The following is a 20,709-nucleotide window of genomic DNA, read 5'->3' on the forward strand; positions in this document are numbered from 1 at the left end:
TCAATGGTATTTAGCACAACGAGAGGAAGTGCAGTGCACAATGACTATAGCTGTTTTTAAGCTGATAACATAATTATTGCCCTTTGCCACTTTTTCTTGACCAGAGCATTACTTTAAAACTACTTATGGTATTGAAATAAAACTTGGTATATGGGTATGTGGCAATGACAAAAAGTACAGTGCACAAGCACCCTAATTCTGTCTTGTTCATTAATGTACCCCACCCCTAATGAAATGTTCAACTTGAAAATCTTCAATTTCAATGCTTTTGCCTATGTTGTCATGCAGAAAACTACAAACATTTTGAGAATTTCATAGATGCGGTTCAATGCACCATAATATGCTTGTTGGCCTTGACATTCCTTGTTTTTCAACATATAACAAGTGCATAAACTATTAAACGGCGCCCTTTGATGCTTTGCATCAATGGTCTTTCTTGTTCTATATTTGTATTGGAGTCATCCTATTAGTATGAAGCTTAAAGCCTGCAGGAGGCCGATACATTTATAGAGACTCCGCCCCGGCTTTCAGCAATGGTGCCATGTTTCTATCGGTAGAAAGCTGACATTGGTGGTCTGGGAATAATCTTAGTTTGTTCTTCCGTCTGTCTGATCCTGCCAAAAGGGTGTCGGATGGAGGGGAACTTGTTGGATGATCTTTGGAAGGACTATTGTTGACGCCATGTTTGGTCCCTCTGGCAAGCCGCTTGAAAAACAGCGAAGGTGGGTGCAGGCGGTCTGCGTTGTAGACCCGGAGAGTCGGGAGTGGAGATGTTGGTTCGGGAATGTCGTTATGCATGCCTGGTCAAAGATATGTAAAACATAAATAAAATCAATCCTTTCATAATGCTATCACCTTTTGAAATTTTACATTTACGTACAAAACTAACACAACCGAAAATACACTTTTGAGAGCAATGCTATGATAATACTTGTTTTCGTTCCCTAGCGAAATTATATGAGCTGAAATAAATTCAAAGCTTGTTACACTTCTATATTAGTTTCTTGGTGTTTTCTGTGTGTTGATTTTTAGCTCTACTGGCCAAAGGCCAGAAGAGCTTATGCGATGCTAATGTGTACGTAGTATGTGCATCCGTGCGTCCGTGCGGTCGTGCGGTCGTGCGTTCGTGCGTCTGTAAACAATTGCTTGTGAACACGATACAGTCTTCAGTTTTGATTGTATCTCAATGAAACTTGTATAGTATTTAGATATCCATTAGAGCTGGGTTCCTTTCGAAAACCAGCCAGATCCGCCCATGCATGCCTAGATTATGGCCCTTGATAGTATAAAAAATGCTATTGTGTAAACAGTTGGTTGTAAACAATTGGTTGTGAACACGATACAGTCTTCAGTTTTTATTGTATCTCAATGAAACTTGTACAGTATCTAGATATCCATTAGAGCTCGGTTCCTTTCGAAAACCAGCCAGATCCGCCCATGAATGCCTAGATTATGGGCCATGAAAGTTTTAAAGAAATGCTCTCTATTTTTAGCCAGGTCTGCATGAGCGAATTCTATTTTTAGCCAAGTTTACATGTACATGTACAGGTCTGCTCCTGTAGTTTTCCATATAAATAATAAGACGATACGGTCATCACGCGATGCGATACATATCGATTAATCTACATCTCTACACGATGTTTTCCGATACGATACAGATACTTTATAAAATACCAGAAAACTAACAATGGGTTACTGTGTGTAAAGAACTCACGACAGAACACAACAAAACCAATGAGCACTTCTTAAAAGGGAAATACGCACATACACGTATTTATAAGTGATTGTTGCTCTAGTTATGACGCTGTCGTGTAAATGTGGCGGTGTGGAGTACGCTAAATGCGCCCGAATGAAACATAAAGATTTTGACTTTTTACACGTATCTTAATTTGTGAGAACAGTGTTCATTGAAGGTGTTTGTCATAGCGAAAGCCAAGCACCGATTTTTAGCATTTCTGCTTCTTGAAAAACGATATATTCAGGGTTCGCTTTGAATGAATTTTAAGGTTTTGGAATAAAACCTTTCCATTCTATAGTTCTCTTAGATCATGGAATGTCCCATTTACCAAATATACTTCATGAATATTGTGCATAATGTAAGAATATACAAATAAATGGACATTGCACGAGACACACAGAGATCTCAATGATGTCTCGTGTCGATTTCTTTGATATGGGATGTAGAAAGAAAAGCCATATATGTTGCATGCTGATTTGGATTTTACTTGATGAATTATCATGATCATGCAATGCATTAAGCAATTAGAAATGCTCAGTTCGTTTTCAAACATTAGTATCTGGGACTTCATAGAGTGACTCAATTGCACTTTCTACCATGTCACGGCCACTATATTACACCATGAAAAGGGTACAAAAACTTTATAAAAAGTTTATCATTTTAATGGCAAATTCTGCAATGCAATTGAAATATCTAAATCTAGCATACTACATGCATAACACAAACTTATTCCAACGAGATTTCTCATTTTTAATTTTGTGTACAGATATTTTGGTATCGAAACGAATTTTTAAAACTTGATTTTATGTATTATGTTAATACTTTCACAACACAAATATATCCAAATTATCCATATTTATTTCGTGAATAGTATTATAACTTTGATGTACAGCTTAGAATTGTTATGTTTTTGTATATACACTCCTTTGTATTAAATTGTTTTGTTACTTTGTATATCTCTTGCACGTTGACATAATTTACTGAAAACATTTTGTTGTTGGCGTTGGCGTTGGCCTTGTGCATTGTAAAAGTCATAAATACACTATAGTTCTGTCTGTCTGTCTGTCTGTCTGTCTCCTGGCTACCTGACTGCATGCCTGCCTGGCTGCCTTGCCTGTGTCTGCTTATCGGCCTATCCGTCCGTCAGTCATGTTATTACCTCCAAACTGTGCCAGTGTGATCAGACCAAATACACACGACATGTATTATAGTATTATCAATGTGCATGGTTACACTCGTATTTATCTAAAACTTGCGTAAGTTGGTCAAGTAATAAGTAGTTATTAAAAGGAAAGAATCAAACAATAAAAACTAACACAAACCACTCTGATAATCAGCCAATTTGGTTGACAATTAAGACTAGGATTGGTTTGAATTAAGTCAAAGAAATGCTTTAGGAATCAGAAACGAGAGTAAAAAGTAAATAAGAGGTTAAATCACCAGCTGTTATGGTAGGGATTGGAAGGACGGACTTGCGCTGTTTGCACGTGTTGTAGCAGACACCGCAGACGACAGATATAATCAGGAGAAGAACAGCGCCACTGAACACACCGCCAATAATCGCCAGCGGCCTGAAACAGCATCATGTTGGAATTCTGTACATAACGATAGTTCCATGACTTTAAAATAACATACTGCCAAACGAATATAACAATGATGAAAAACCATTCATCAATGTTAAGGGCTCATTTGTCATAACTGCATTTGTTTGACCAATTTGGATTGTGAAAAGAGGTAATGTGCACAAATGTTGCACCGAGAGCAGACTTCTTTATTGTTCGTCATGTAGAAGTAATTTATTTACGGGTAGTGCATAAAATGACATATATCTTTGGTGTGAGCGCATCAATGGAACTTACTATGTACAACCCCTTTAATTCCAATTGACCCTTCATTTAAAAGTTGGCGCATTCATAAGGTAAAATTATGAAACCGGCCATTTATAGCGTAGAATACGTAACCTAGTAATTAGATATCTTGCCAAAAATAGAATACTGACTTTTAGCGTAGCCATAAATTCGACACTCCAAAATAAAATTCCTCTAAATAGTAACAAGTGTTGTCTGCCTCTTTACCACCAAAAATATAGTTTTAGAAAGTGTGGACTATATAAATTGCAAGTTATGTTTCTAATAACCGAGCTAGATTTGACAAAGCAAGAAGGATTCATAACGCAATATCTATTTTAATCATTTAATTTGTTGAACTTAGATAAAGATATTATTAAAGTAGTATCCTTGCGCCCAAAAATGAATGAACATCGAAACGTAAACAAAGAATTACTATCCACTTAAAGCGCATCTTTCAATCACGTGACACAATGATCTCATCCGCGATCATTGTGTCACGTGATTGAAAGATGCGCACAGCCATCACGTGATAACCCACGCGAGAATAACAAACGCATGCCATTTTGACAGGCACCTACTAAAGTGCTGACAAGTTAGCTTACGATAGAGAAATAAAAGAGAGTTGCTGACCATATTGACAAAGAAGGAAAACAGACGGATGTTTATGTATTTTTTTAGAAAATGACATTTCATTGAAATGAATTGAGTTATATTTTTTGCTGGTTTGGTGTAAAAATGTGAGAAAATGTGAGAAAATATCACGGATTTAATATTTTTTAGGTGTTTCATTTACAGTTGTTTGAAAGCAATTATTTTAATTTTGATCATTTTAATTAAGAGATTATTTCTCTTGAATCTGTTGTATTTTCGAAGTTGTTTTGTGAATAACAAGGCAAACATAGGCACACTCTTGCTAATGAGTAAAGTTTGATTAGTATACATTTCATTTTCTTGGTTGTGAATAGCACAAGCATTCACCCTTTTTATATTTTCATTTTCTAGTATTAAACCCCACACATTTACGGGGAGGAAGGCTTCGTGGAGTTTTGTTTCTATGCTGTTTCAAAAATTTACCAGCACGTTGCATATTATCTATTTATCGTTCCTCCCGGGCGAGAATCCATTTTTTATGTAAATAACGTATATATCATTTTAAAACACTATTTGAAATTTTAACAGTGGCTCTGAAAAGGATCATTTTTAATTTAAAAAAAAATGTATAGTCTTTGTTTATGCCACCATCTAATTACCAACCGGAAACGGTTTTAGTGTATCTTTTAAATTCACCCTGAATGATCAACCAATTTCTTTTTTATTGCTCTGGTTAATAAATCCTTGGCAAGCATAACTCATATTGTAACACCTTAGGATGGAGTCTTATGCTGGGATTGGTAACATTCTCCATCCTGGTTTGCCTGGTTACACAGCGACATTAACTTTATTGTCAATAAAATATTAATTTGTCATTTACCATCATGCTTCAACAAATATGGGGAGGCCCCTGTGGTTGGTTTACACGGGGACTCTTAGATTCACTGTGCTACATATCAGCACCTTATTAATACAAACATGATCGTTAATCATTAATGGTGAAAACCCGTATAAAACCCTGTTCGTGCAGCGCTATCAGCGCTGTGATTTATAGTGGGACGTGCGGGACATACGAGACGTAAGCTTCGCAATGATTATCCGCGCAAGAACGAGTGTATATATTCAATAACATATTTATAACATACGTTTCAAACAGTGAATTAAAGATATAAATCAACAAGAATGTTGCAATACATACAATACACAAGACGTAGCTTAATAGGTTTATATGTGAATATACATTTTTCATCATAATTGGAATAATGGGAAACATAAGTAAAAACTTCTAAGCAGCATCTTAAACATATTAAACCGTGTTGTCAGACACACGTTAAAGATTAACTAAAAACCCCACCATACAAATGACAGCTTATGAGTCATTTCGCAGCAAATGTCTGCATAACAATTTTAGGAGATATGTGGAAAATATCCCATACACGTAATATCTAGGTGCGTAATCGCCTTCTTTGTTTATAAAGGTCTTCCCTCACCCACGTACTCGCCTGGAATGAATCGGCTGTATCATTTATTCTAGCATTGTGGTAAATCACAGACTTGTATCCAGTGGTTCTTATCGTTTAAAATCCGACCTCTTTAAAGTGCAGTGCTTTCCCTTGAAAAGGGAAACTAAACCTTTCATTGGGTGTGATTAATACCCCCACTTCACTACCTTCTTGTAATAAGAAGTATTAATAAGAATTATGTATCCTCCTTGAATGCCGATGAGAATGCGTCAATTAGGTGAATGTTCCCACCTTATTAAAACATGGACTATACCATCATTGAAATAATGCATGCAATTTTCTTTTTATATTTCAAAAGCATACCAGTTTTTGTATTGAGTTGACCAAACTAATGTTTCCTTTGTACATTTGAAGTCAATACCTCAAAAACGTATACAGTTAAGGAGGGAAGTAAATAAAAAATATTATAATAAGAGCAGTCATGTACAGCCATATCCTCAGCCGAATTAAGAAAATAATCAACTTCACCTTACGACAAAGGATTACAATAAAACAATAGAATATCACTGAAAAAATACTGCACTGCACTTCTCATACTTGAGATATGTATAACGTATATGATGTTTGAAGAGTAAATAGTTCAAAGAATTTTCCAGTTATACAAAATATAAGTATGAAAATTAAAAAATGGCAATTCCTAAAAACAACTGCTTCCAGAGATATGAGTTCTGTGCACTGCCCTTCTCCTAAGTGAGATTTATATGTTTGTGAAATTCGAACTTAAAACCTCAAATAATTGTCAAGCAAAAAAACAACAAGTATGCACATTAACAAAGTGTAATAACTCAAAACATATTGCACCGGGAGTTAGAGTTCTTGTGAACTTCACATCTCCTACTAAATGAGACCTATTTGTATGTCAAGTTTGAAATCAATACGCCAAAGACGTCCGGTTATGCTTCCGACTAAACATAAGTATGGAAATTAGCAGAGAGCAATAGCTAAAACAATACTGCACACGGGGTCATGGTTTTGTGTAATGCAATTTTCTTCGAAGAGATCAAACTGTACATGAAGTTTTAAGTCAATGCCTCAAAAACATTTGGAGTTATAGAGAAAAGTATACTTGTTCCTATGTCCCAGGACGAACAGACATACGGACGTACTGGAAAAGGTTCTTTCTATATAGCCCAAGCCACAACGGGGTATAATAACTACTGCTTCTGACCAGCGACTAAATGAAGAGGCAATGCACAGTTTGTAAATTATCGTTATAGCCGTCTGGTTAACATTTCTTTGTGAAAACGTGTTAAATATCGCGTGTTTACTTATCCACAGACAGTCTTGTTGAACATAGGTAAAGGAAAATTTAAAGGAATTTGTTATAAATAAGTATTTACTTCTCTTACAATCTACAAATGTATCCATAGACCCGTGTCCATTGAAAAATGTAATCATGTATCCCTATAGACATGGTCTCCGGGTCGCGTCTAATAAGCGCCTAGTTTCTAACCGTACCCGGTGCAGCAGTGCCTGTCCTTAAAAGTACCACAACAGCCATACTGGGAACACACGAGGCGGCTTGTGCGCTCCGGCCGGGAAAGGTCCAGGTACTCGCAACTGCCGTCCCCCCGTACGCAAAAAATCACACCTGCAATACCTGGACAAAAGAGATGTTATACATAAACACTTACAACATAATCTGCAATACCCAATATAAACAACCAAATCTCATTAAAATCATGTCCTGGGCCCAATTTCTCGAAACTTCTTCCCTTATAACAGGATTAAGCTAAGCTCGCTATTTTTGTTCTTCAAATATTTGCGTTATATTAACTTCTTTAAGAACTTGTATACTTTATATAGAAATTATATTTATGATTATCACAATAAACCATTTACCTTTCAAAAAAGTTCAATTTAAGTATGTATATTAGCTAATTGAAATAAACTTCTTAAGCCTGTTAAGCTTAAGAAGTTTCGAGAAATCGGGGCCTGACGTTCACTTCATTTCATTATGTTAGGTACAAAGCGTAACATAGCGTAACATCGTAAAGCGAGTATTGGGGAATTAATTTTAATGAGATTGTGAACAACTATACCTACGATACCCACTCACAAACAAGCAGATTTGCAAACCCCACTCACAAACTCTTATCGTAATTCTCTACAAGCAACTACCCCTGCAATTCTGTCATAATACAACCACACATACAGTGCTTGCACACAAACAATCAAACCTGCAATACATTCACCAACACTCACTCGACACATGCAAACTAACTAAAAAACAACCTCTCATATGCAAAACCAACACACAAACAACCACAACTGGAATACAAACACAACCAAACAACAAAATCTGTAATATCTGCACCAACACTCCACGTCTGCAATACCTGCACACAAACAACCACATACTACACATGAAACACAATAGCGTGCAAACACATACAAAACCATTCATGCAAAACCAATACACAATCCACCAAAACTTCAATACAAGAATATACACAAGCACACATGCAGTAACCGAACATTAAAAACAGACCGCGCCTTATATGTACATGTAATACCAACACACAGTCAACCACACTTACAATACAAAACACAAACAACCACACATGCAATACCCTCAAACTAACAACGACACCTGCATTATCGCCACAAAAATAAATCTTATTGCAAAGCCAATGATACATTTCACCGAGTGGGCACCAAACATTGCCAAGATTAGGTTGTGTAAGACAGCAATACATTTCACCGAGTGAGCACCAAACATTGCCAAGATTAGGTAGTGTAAGACAACAATACATTTCACAGAGTGAGCACCAAACATTGCCAAGATAAGGTAGTGTAAGACAACAATACATTTCACCGAGTGAACATCAAACATTACCAAGGATAGGTTATGTAAGACAGTGATACATTTCACCGAGTGAGCACCAAACATTGCCAAGATTAGGTAGTGTAAGAAAGCAATACATTTTACCGAGTGAGCACCAAACATTGCCAAGATTAGGTAGTGTGAGACAGCAATACATTTCACCGAGTGAGCACCAAACATTGCCAAGATTAGGTAGTGTAAGACAGCGATACATTTTACCGAGTTAGCACCAAACATTGCCAAGATTAGGTAGTGTAAGACAGCGATACATTTCACAAAGTGAGCACCAAACATTACCAAGATTAGGTAGTGTAAGACAGCAATACATTTCACAGAGTGAGCACCAAACATTGCCAAGATTAGGTAGTTTAAGACAACGATACATTTTACCGAGTGAGCACCAAACATTGCCAAGATTAGGTAGTGTAAGACAGCAATACATTTCACAAAGTGAGCACCAAACATTGCCAAGATTAGGTAGTGTAAGAGAGCGATACATTTTACCGAGTTAGCACCAAAAATTGCCAAGATTAGGTAGTGTAAGACAGTGATACATTTCACCGAGTGAGCATCAAACATTACCAAGGATAGGTTATGTAAGACAGTGATACATTTCACAGAGTTAGCACCAAACATTGCCATGATTAGGTAGTGTAAGACAGTGATACATTTCACCGAGTGAGCATTAAACATTACCAAGGATAGGCTATGTAAGACAGTGATACATTTCACAGAATTAGCACCAAACATTGCAAAGATTAGGTTGTGTAAGACAGCGATACATTTTACCGAGTGAGCACCAAACATTGCCAAGATTAGGTAGTGTAAGACAGCAATACATTTCACCGAGTGAGCACCAGACATTGCCAAGATTAGTTATTATAAGACAGCGATACATTTTACCGAGTTAGCACCAAACATTGCCAAGATTAGATAGTGTAATACAGCAATATATTTCACCGAGTGAGCACCAAACATTGCCAAGATTAGGTAATGTAAGACAGCGATACATTTTACCGAGTTAGCACCAAACATTGCCAAGATTAGGTAGTGTAAGACAGCAATTTATTTCACCGAGTGAGCACCAAACATTGCCAAGATTAGGTAGTTTAAGACAGCAATACATTTCACCGAGTGAGCACCAAACATTGCCAAGATTATGCCGAGTTAGCACCAAACATTGCCAAGATTAGGTAGTGTAAGACAGCGATACATTTTACCGAGTTAGCACCAAACATTGCCAAGATTAGGTAGTGTAAGACAGCAATTTATTTCACCGAGTGAGCACCAAACATTGCCAAGATTAGGTAATTTAAGACAGCAATACATTTCACCGAGTGAGCACCAAACATTGCCAAGATTATGCCGAGTTAGCACCAAACATTGCCAAGATTAGGTAGTGTCAGACAGCAATACATTTCACCGAGTGAGCACCAAACAATGCCAAGGTTAGGAAGTGTAAGACAGCGATACATTTCACCGAGTGAGCACCAAACATTGCCAAGATTAGGTAGTGTAAGACAGCAATACATTTCACCGAGTGAGCATCAAACATTGCCAAGGTTAGGTAGTGTAAGACAGCAATACATTTCACCGAGTGAGCACCAAACATTGCCAAGATTAGGTTGGGTAAGACTGCGATACATTTCACCGAGTGAGCACCAAACATTGTCAAGGTTAGGTAGTGTAAGACAGCAATACATTTCACCGAGTGAGCACCAAACATTGCCAAGATTAGGTTGTGTAAGCTTGCAATATATTTAACCGAGTTAGCACCAAACATTGCCAAGATAAGGTTGTGTAAGACAACAATACATTTCACAGAGTGAGCACCAAACATTGCCAAGATAAGGTTGTGTAAGACAGCGATACATTTTACCGAGTTAGTACCAAACATTGCCAAGATTAGGTAGTGTAAGACCGCAATACATTTGACCGAGTGAGCACCAAACATTACCAAGATTAGGTAGTGTAAGACAGCAATTTATTTCACCGAGTGAGCACCAAACATTGCCAAGATTAGGTAGTTTAAGACAGCAATACATTTCACCGAGTGAGCACCAAACATTGCCAAGATTATGCCGAGTTAGCACCAAACATTGCCAAGATTAGGTAGTGTAAGACAGCGATACATTTTACCGAGTTAGCACCAAACATTGCCAAGATTAGGTAGTGTAAGACAGCAATTTATTTCACCGAGTGAGCACCAAACATTGCCAAGATTAGGTAGTTTAAGACAGCAATACATTTCACCGAGTGAGCACCAAACATTGCCAAGATTATGCCGAGTTAGCACCAAACATTGCCAAGATTAGGTAGTGTCAGACAGCAATACATTTCACCGAGTGAGCACCAAACATTGCCAAGGTTAGGAAGTGTAAGACAGCGATACATTTCACCGAGTGAGCACCAAACATTGCCAAGATTAGGTAGTGTAAGACAGCAATACATTTCACCAAGTGAGCACCAAACATTGCCAAGGTTAGGTAGTGTAAGACAGCAATACATTTCACCGAGTGAGCACCAAACATTGCCAAGGTTAGGAAGTGTAAGACAGCAATACATTTCACCGAGTAAGCACCAAACATTGCCAAGATTAGGTAGTGTAAGACAGCAATACATTTCACCGAGTGAGCACCAAACATTGCCAAGGTTAGGAAGTGTAAGACAGCAATACATTTCACCGAGTGAGCACCAAACATTGCCAAGGTTAGGAAGTGTAAGACAGCAATACATTTCACCGAGTGAGCACCAAACATTGCCAAGGTTAGGAAGTGTAAGACAGCAATACATTTCACCGAGTGAGCACCAAACATTGCCAAGATTATGCCGAGTTAGCACCAAACATTGCCAAGATTAGGTAGTGTCAGACAGCAATACATTTCACCGAGTGAGCACCAAACATTGCCAAGGTTAGGAAGTGTAAGACAGCGATACATTTCACCGAGTGAGCACCAAACATTGCCAAGGTTAGGTAGTGTCAGACAGCAATACATTTCACCGAGTGAGCACCAAACATTGCCAAGGTTAGGAAGTGTAAGACAGCAATACATTTCACCGAGTGAGCACCAAACATTGCCAAGATTAGGTAGTGTAAGACAGCAATACATTTCACCGAGTGAGCATCAAACATTGCCAAGGTTAGGTAGAGTAAGACAGCAATACATTTCACCGAGTGAGCACCAAACATTGCCAAGATTAGGTTGGGTAAGACTGCGATACATTTCACCGAGTGAGCACCAAACATTGTCAAGGTTAGGTAGTGTAAGACAGCAATACATTTCACCGAGTGAGCACCAAACATTGCCAAGATTAGGTTGTGTAAGCTTGCAATATATTTAACCGAGTTAGCACCAAACATTGCCAAGATAAGGTTGTGTAAGACAACAATACATTTCACAGAGTGAGCACCAAACTTTGCCAAGATAAGGTTGTGTAAGACAGCGATACATTTTACCGAGTTAGTACCAAACATTGCCATGATTAGGTAGTGTAAGACAGCAATACATTTCACCAAGTGAGCACCAAACATTGCCAAGATTAGGTAGTGTAAGACAGCGATACATTTTACCGAGTGAGCACCAAACGTTGCCAAGATTAGGTAGTGTAAGACAGCAATATATTTCACCGAGTGAGCACCAAACATTGCCAAGATTAGGTAGTGTAAGACAGCAATACATTTCACCGAGTGAGCATCAAACGTTGCCAAGATTAGGTAGTGTAAGACAGCAATACATTTCACCGAGTGAGCACCAAACATTGCCAAGATTAGGTAGTGTAAGACAGCGATACATTTTACCTAGAGAGCACCAAACATTGCCAAGATTAGGTAGTGTAAGACAGCGATACATTTTACCGAGAGAGCACCAAACATTACAATTAGGTTGTGTAAGACAGCAATAAATTTCAACGAGTGAGCACCAAACATTGCCAAGGTTAGATAGGGTAAGACAGCAATACATTTCACCGAGTGAACACCAAACATTGCCAAGATTAGGTAGTGTAAGATAGCGATACATTTCACCGAGTGAGCACCAAACATTGCCAAGATTAGGTTGTGTAAGACAACAATACATTTCATCGAGTGAGCATCAAACATTGCCAAGATTAGGTTGTGTAAGACACCAATACATTTCACCGAGTGAGCACCAAACATTGACAAGATAAGGTTGTGTAAGACAGCAATACATTTTACCGAGTGAGCACCAAACATTGCCAAGGTTAGTTAGTGTAAGACAGCAATACATTTCACCGAGTGAGCACCAAACATTGCCAAAATAAGGTTGTGTAAGACAACAATACATTTTACCGAGTGAGCACCAAACATTGCCAAGGTTAGGTAGTCTAAGACAGCAATACATTTCACCGAGTGAGCACCAAACATTGCCAAGATTAGGTTGTGTAAGACAGCGATACATTTCACCGAGTGAGCACCAAACATTGCCAAGGTTAGGCAGTGTAAGACAGCGATACATTTCACCGAGTGAGCACTAAACATTGCCAAGATTAGGTAGTGTAAGACTGCGATACATTTCACAGAGTGAGCACCAAACATTGCCAAGATTAGGTAGTGTAAGAGAGCGATACATTTTACCGAGTTAGCACCAAACATTGCCAAGATTAGGTAGTGTAAGACAGTGATACATTTCACCGAGTGAGCACCAAACATTACTAAGGATAGGTTTATATAAGACAATGATACATTTCACAGAGTGAGCACCAAACATTGCCAAGATTAGGTAGTGTAAGACTGTGATACATTTCACCGATTGAGCATCAAACATTACCAAGGATAGGTTATGTAAGACAGTGATACATTTCACAGAGTTAGCACCAAACATTGCCAAGATTAGGTTGTGTAAGACAGCGATACATTTTACCGAGTGAGCACCAAACATTGCCAAGATTACGTAGTGTAAGACAGCGATACATTTCACCGAGTTAGCACCAAACATTGCCAAGATTAGGTAGTGTAAGACAGCGATACATTTTACCGAGTTAACACCAAACATTGCCAAGATTAGGTAGTGTAAGACAGTGATACATTTCACCGAGTGAGCACCAAACATTACTAAGGATAGGTTTATATAAGACAATGATACATTTCACCGAGTTAGCACCAAACATTGCCAAGATTAGGTAGTGTAAGACAGCGATACATTTTACCGAGTTAACACCAAACATTGCCAAGATCAGGTAGTGTAAGACAGTGATACATTTCACCGAGTGAGCACCAAACATTACTAAGGATAGGTTTATATAAGACAATGATACATTTTACCGAGTGAGCACCAGACATTGCCAAGATTAGGTAGTGTAAGACAGCAATACATTTCACCGAGAGAGCATCAAACATTGCCAAGGTTAGGTAGTGTAAGACAGCGATACATTTCACCGAGTGAGCACCAAACATTGCCAAGATTAGGTTGTGTAAGACAGCGATACATTTCACCGAGTTAGCACCAAACATTGCCAAGGTTAGGTAGTGTAAGACAGCGATACATTTCACCGAGTTAGCACCAAACATTGCCAAGGTTAGGTAGTGTAAGACTGCGATACATTTCACCGAGTGAGCACCAAACATTGCCAAGATAAGGTAGTGTAAGACTGCGATACATTTCACCGAGTTAGCACCAAACATTGCCAAGGTTATGTAGTGTAAGACAGCGATACATTTCACCGAGTTAGCACCAAACATTGCCAAGGTTAGGTAGTGTAAGACAGCGATACATTTCATCGAGTGAGCACCAAACATTGCCAAGATTAGGTAGTGTAAGACAGCGATACATTTCACCGAGTGAGCACCAAACATTGCCAAGGTTAGGTAGTGTAAGACAGCGATACATTTCACCGAGTGAGCACCAAACATTGCCAAGGTTAGGTAGTGTAAGACAGCGATACATTTCACCGAGTTAGCACCAAACATTGCCAAGATTAGGTAGTGTAAGACAGCAATTTATTTAACCGAGTGAGCACCAAACATTGCCAAGATTAGGTTGTGTAAGACAGCGATACATTTCACCGAGTGAGCACCAAACATTGCCAAGGTTAGGCAGTGTAAGACAGCGATACATTTCACCGAGTGAGCACTAAACATTGCCAAGATTAGGTAGTGTAAGACTGCGATACATTTCACAGAGTGAGCACCAAACATTGCCAAGATTAGGTAGTGTAAGAGAGCGATACATTTTACCGAGTTAGCACCAAACATTGCCAAGATTAGGTAGTGTAAGACAGTGATACATTTCACCGAGTGAGCACCAAACATTACTAAGGATAGGTTTATATAAGACAATGATACATTTCACAGAGTGAGCACCAAACATTGCCAAGATTAGGTAGTGTAAGACAGTGATACATTTCACCGATTGAGCATCAAACATTACCAAGGATAGGTTATGTAAGACAGTGATACATTTCACAGAGTTAGCACCAAACATTGCCAAGATTACGTAGTGTAAGACAGCGATACATTTCACCGAGTTAGCACCAAACATTGCCAAGATTATGTAGTGTAAGACAGCGATACATTTTACCGAGTTAACACCAAACATTGCCAAGATTAGGTAGTGTAAGACAGCGATACATTTCACCGAGTGAGCACCAAACATTGCCAAGATCAGGTAGTGTAAGACAGCGATACATTTTACCGAGTGAGCACCAGACATTGCCAAGATTAGGTAGTGTAAGACAGCAATACATTTCACCGAGAGAGCATCAAACATTGCCAAGGTTAGGTAGTGTAAGACAGCGATACATTTCACCGAGTGAGCACCAAACATTGCCAAGATTAGGTTGTGTAAGACAGCGATACATTTCACCGAGTTAGCACCAAACATTGCCAAGGTTAGGTAGTGTAAGACAGCGATACATTTCACCGAGTTAGCACCAAACATTGCCAAGGTTAGGTAGTGTAAGACAGCGATACATTTCACCGAGTGAGCACCAAACATTGCCAAGATAAGGTAGTGTAAGACTGCGATACATTTCACCGAGTTAGCACCAAACATTGCCAAGGTTATGTAGTGTAAGACAGCGATACATTTCACCGAGTTAGCACCAAACATTGCCAAGGTTAGGTAGTGTAAGACAGCGATACATTTCATCGAGTGAGCACCAAACATTGCCAAGATTAGGTAGTGTAAGACAGCGATACATTTCACCGAGTGAGCACCAAACATTGCCAAGGTTAGGTAGTGTAAGACAGCGATACATTTCAGCGAGTGAGCACCAAACATTGCCAAGGTTAGGTAGTGTAAGACAGCGATACATTTCACCGAGTTAGCACCAAACATTGCCAAGATTAGGTAGTGTAAGACAGCAATTTATTTCACCGAGTGAGCACCAAACATTGCCAAGATTAGGTAGTATAAGACAGCGATACATTTCACCGAGTTAGCACCAAACATTGCCAAGGTTAGGTAGTGTAAGACAGCAATACATTTCACCGAGTGAGAACCAAACATTGCCAAGATTAGGTAGTGTAAGACAGCGATACATTTCAAGAGTGAGAACCAAACATTGCCAAGGTTAGGTAGTGTAAGACAACAATATATTTCACCGAGTTAGCACAAAACAGTGCAAAGATTAGGTAGTGTAAGACAACAATACATTTCACCGAGTTAGCACCAAACATTGCCAAGATTAGGTAGTGTAAGACAGCAATACATTTCACCGAGTGAGCACCAAACATTGCAAAGGTTAGGTAGTGTTAGACTGCGATACATATCACCGAGGGAGCACCAAAAATTGCCAAGATTAGGTTGTGTAAGACAACAATACATTTCACCGAGTTAGCACCAAACATTGCCAAGATTAGGTAGTGTAAGACAGCAATACATTTCACCGAGTTAGCACCAAACATTGCAAAGGTTAGGTAGTGTTAGACTGCGATTTATTTCACAGAGGGAGCACCAAAAATTGCCAAGATTAGGTTGTGTAAGACAACAATACATTTCACCGAGTTAGCACCAAACATTGCCAAGGTTAGGTAGTGTAAGACAGCAATACATTTCACCGAGTTAGCACCAAACATTGCCAAGGTTAGGTAGTGTTAGACTGCTATACATTTCACCGAGGGAGCACCAAAAATTGCCAAGATTAGGTTGTGTAAAAATTCGCTTATTGATCGTTTCGGGTTTTATGAAAACTGACAAAAAAATATATATTTTTTCGCTCGCTTGCTCATTTTTTTTTTAAAAGTCCGAGTAACGATGCATTAATTTGGTGTGACCTTATAAGAATCAGGAAAAACAAGGGACCCAGTAGAGATCCTTGGAGTACACCAGATGAGATGTTACGGGTAATTCTTCTGAATGATCACCATCCAGAACTATTGTCTGACTTCTATGAAGGAGAAATGCCTTGGACTATTTAAGAAACTATGGACAAACACCATTATCATGAAGTTGAAGATGGGTTTAAGGTGATCATCAGCTTTGCTGAAGTCCAAAAGAATTAAGTTTGTTTGATTGCCCGAGGAAGTGATTCTTACAAGATTGTCGGTCAGCTCAATAGGTTGAGTCTCACATAAACACTTTTCTCAAAATGCATGTTGCAGGTCATAGAGAATACTGTGTTCGGTCAGATGTGCAGAGAGATTTGAGGCAATAATATGTTCTACGGATTTGCATAAAATACATGTAAGTGAGATAGGTCGATAGTTTGCTGGGTTGCTGGAGTCACACTTTTTGAAAAAGGAGCATTAAAGCCTTCGACCAGGCAACAGGGATATACTTAGTGGTTAGTGAATTTTGAAAGAGGACTGTAATAACATCAGCAATCTCATTTCTCAACTCTTTAAGGACAAGAGATCTGGTCCAGCAGCTTTGTCTGGTTTCAAATTGGCAAGAAGTTTCAGTATGCCATTTCTGTGAATCACTCATCTTGGGGTAACTGCAATGATTTTGTGGAAAAAAATTTCTCAATTTCTGCAAAACAGGCTTGTTTGAGAGAAAGAGTGGATGTTTTTGGAAAAAAAAATAGATTGAAATTGGTTATTCAGGATATTTGCCTTTTCGGTGTTTGCATATTTCAAGCTATCCGTAACAGGATCTTTGAGCGATGACACACTCTGCGAGTCTTGTTTAGAGGAGTTTCTATTAATAAATGTAACTTTTTGGTGCATTACTTGCTTGGTTTGTCAATCGATGGCTCATCATTAGCAATATTAAGGATGTTTTTTTCTATGTACGTTAAGGGAGACTCTTTTATATTTGAAGGTTGCCTTTATTGTTTTGAATTCGTTGCTTATGTTTGAATCAGTGCAATTATTTTTTTAGTTTTGTATAAAGTTTATCTCTTGTGAATAAGTTTCATAATTTCTTTAGTAATCTAAAGCAGTGTTCTTCTGCAACAAATGTTTCTGATAGTTAGTAATACCTCTCGCATCTGTGAATCTAAGCCAATTCACCTCAACTGATAGACTGTCTGAACCTTGTAAAATATCGGACTGGGTAGTGTTCACGAATTGCTTGAAATCTTCCCATTTTGCTTTTCGATAGAGGAGTACAATTATTGGTTTTTGTTTGAGTATGTTTGGACGGGCATTTACAATGGTTGAAATGATGGCATGGTCACTAATTCAAGGTATGATGTTTACTTTGTGTACAAATTTAAGATTGGTTGTAAGAAAAAGGTCCAGGACGTTGTCATTTCTAGTGTTTTCACTGACTATCTGTGTCATGTCATTTATGATGTCAAGGAATTTGTCATAGACAGTTGAACCCCGGTTTTAAAGATGACGTATGTTGTGAACCCCAGTTAAACTTCGGGAAGTTGAAATCTCCAAGAATCTCCAAGAAAACGTTTTGTACCCTTTAATTTGTTGACAAGGTCCATTGATATTTAAAGTTCAAAAAGGCTGTGAGGGTCAGACTAATGCGGCCTATAGTAGGATAATATATACACGGGTTTACGTCAACATTCAATGGCTCATATACCAATGTCGTTCATAGAAGAAACATAAACGAACATACTGAACAAAACTGGAATGGCACCATGGTATGAATAAAATACTGGCAAAAACGAAGGTAAACATGTAATATTAACGGGACAAATCACATTCAAGTAGTACTCAAATTCCCTATATATTGAATATTCGATAAACATTTTGCCAATTTGCACGCAAAATAACACTGATTTCAAGTGTGTTTTTTTTATTTCATAGGTCCTTTTTACTATTTTGATAGGCCCTAGTTAATGGACTGTTTGTCATAACTATTTACCTTCGGTGCATCCCGTGCTTATTGCAATTTTGTCACAGCAGGGGTCAATTTCCTGTGAAGTTGTTTATTGGCTCAGGGTCATTTAGAGGTAGCACATTTAGATTAGATAACATCATTGTCTCACTTTTACATAACCTATAATTGTACAAGTACAAAATTGCTGTAGGAGACAGCAAAAAAAGGCTCGCTCTAAATCGATCCATAGCAATGTACAGTTAGTGTTTTGTGATGGGGCGAAATGGGCAGTTTCAGTACTGACACATGAAATTTTAATCAGCCTAGGTTCGTTGTATTACATATATATAATGCAAACATGGATGAGTTGACAAATCGTATTCAAATAATGCAGGACATCTTTCAGGCTTTATTTTACTTTAAGACAGATTTTGAGTAATATACATTGAAACGTTTTGTAATGAGAACTTTGTTTGAAAAAAAAAGAGAAAAAAGCTGCACTTTGTGTATTTTGAAGTGCTGAAACAATGTAAAATGGGGCCAAATTAACTGAGAAATAAAAAGTGGCACTTTTATTCAAAATTTGAAATTGAGTGTGACATAATATTCAGAATGCAATCAACAATATATGGTATTGAAACACATATGTGTCCTTCAAGTATGCAACATGTAATACACAGTTTCATAACATATACAGGTACTAATAAAAAAACACCTGAGAAATAGCAAACTTAAAGTCTTAAATGAATAGTTTGAAATGGGATAAATGTATGTTAAGATATATACATACTTATATACAACAAAGCACAACACAGTGAAGCAGTCTTTAGAAGAGTCCAATACAAAAGGCAGGATTAGTTTTGAGAAATAAAGATTAAAGTACATTAGTTTTTAAGATGAAGAATTTTAACAACAACATACAAATAGATGATTTAATTTTTTTTAAAAGAAATGCAAAACATATGTTGGTAATTTTTTGAATATGAAAAACATTAACATACAAATGAATGCATTCAAAGGATAAAGAAGCGGAACAATTTTGTAGGAACAGTTTTATGAACATTTGTTGCACATATGCAAGGTATTTACATTTTATTCTAGCAGTTCGATGATAACGAATTGGAGAGAAAATGTCAAAATTTTAAAAGCAATGGGAAAGGATTAATGAAAAGCTTTATAAATGGAATAAATTAAGTTGTTTCCACAAAAGAATGTTATCATTGTGTAACAAAGGTTCAACGGAAAGGTTGGTTTACAATAGAGTGACATTATAAGCATTCATTAAAAGAAAAAAAAAACTTTATACAGTTCTATACATTGGCAAATAGTTATTAAAAACGAAGAAAATGTTTACAAAGTACATGCAAGAAAATGAATGTGTGAAATGATCATATTCGAAGGACACGAAGAAACATGCAACAGCTATTCCAGTAAAACATATATCTCACAGGGGAAAACAATTATTATAACAGTACATGAATGGTTGTGTTTGTTCGGTAATTTGACCTTAAAAGGATAAAATTGCTTCTGTAGGGGGGTGAACGAATTAAAAAAATATCCCCAGTTGTTATATGCTTGAATGGAATAGCCATAAGGACAATGGCACATAATCTGAGTCTATAAAAGTGTAATTACATCATTATGCAAGGGATATAGGTAGTACATTTGTATAAGTGTTTTGTTCAATGTCAACACGTGCATTAGTTATTAAGTAGCTAATAGTATAAGTAAGTAATACTGTATATTTAATGCATAAAAATTATAAAATTGATAAACCTTTTTAATATGAGAGTTAAATAGCATAAAAAAGTAACTTGTAAATTTGGTAAAGTTGTAAACAGTACAAAACAATGGCAGATCGAGCAGATTCATAATGTACATCAGGTAAGTGCCATAACAAACAAACATAAACAAACAGCTGCATGTAAATAAAAGTGAACTTAAACTGTCACTAATTAAACAAAAATTGAGCACAATTACTGTTCGAGATCAATATTAA

The 20,709-nt window shown here is 37.5% G+C and overlaps 1 protein-coding gene across 1 annotated transcript in view; it reads right to left on the reverse strand.

Moving 5' to 3' along the window:
• Nucleotides 1-504: 504 nt before the first annotated feature.
• Nucleotides 505-20,709, reverse strand: part of LOC128216188 (uncharacterized) — a 31,291-nt gene continuing 11,086 nt past the window's right edge. The window contains exons 2-4 of the mRNA XM_052922761.1: nucleotides 7,161-7,302; nucleotides 3,179-3,309; nucleotides 505-800 (exon numbers count right to left, since the gene is read on the reverse strand). Coding sequence (XP_052778721.1) covers nucleotides 505-800; nucleotides 3,179-3,309; nucleotides 7,161-7,302 — 569 coding nt within the window. The remainder of the gene's footprint in view (nucleotides 801-3,178; nucleotides 3,310-7,160; nucleotides 7,303-20,709) is intronic.

The sequence above is a fragment of the Mya arenaria genome, chromosome 14 (genome assembly GCF_026914265.1).
Source record: "Mya arenaria isolate MELC-2E11 chromosome 14, ASM2691426v1".
Classification (NCBI taxonomy): Eukaryota; Metazoa; Mollusca; class Bivalvia; order Myida; family Myidae; genus Mya; species Mya arenaria.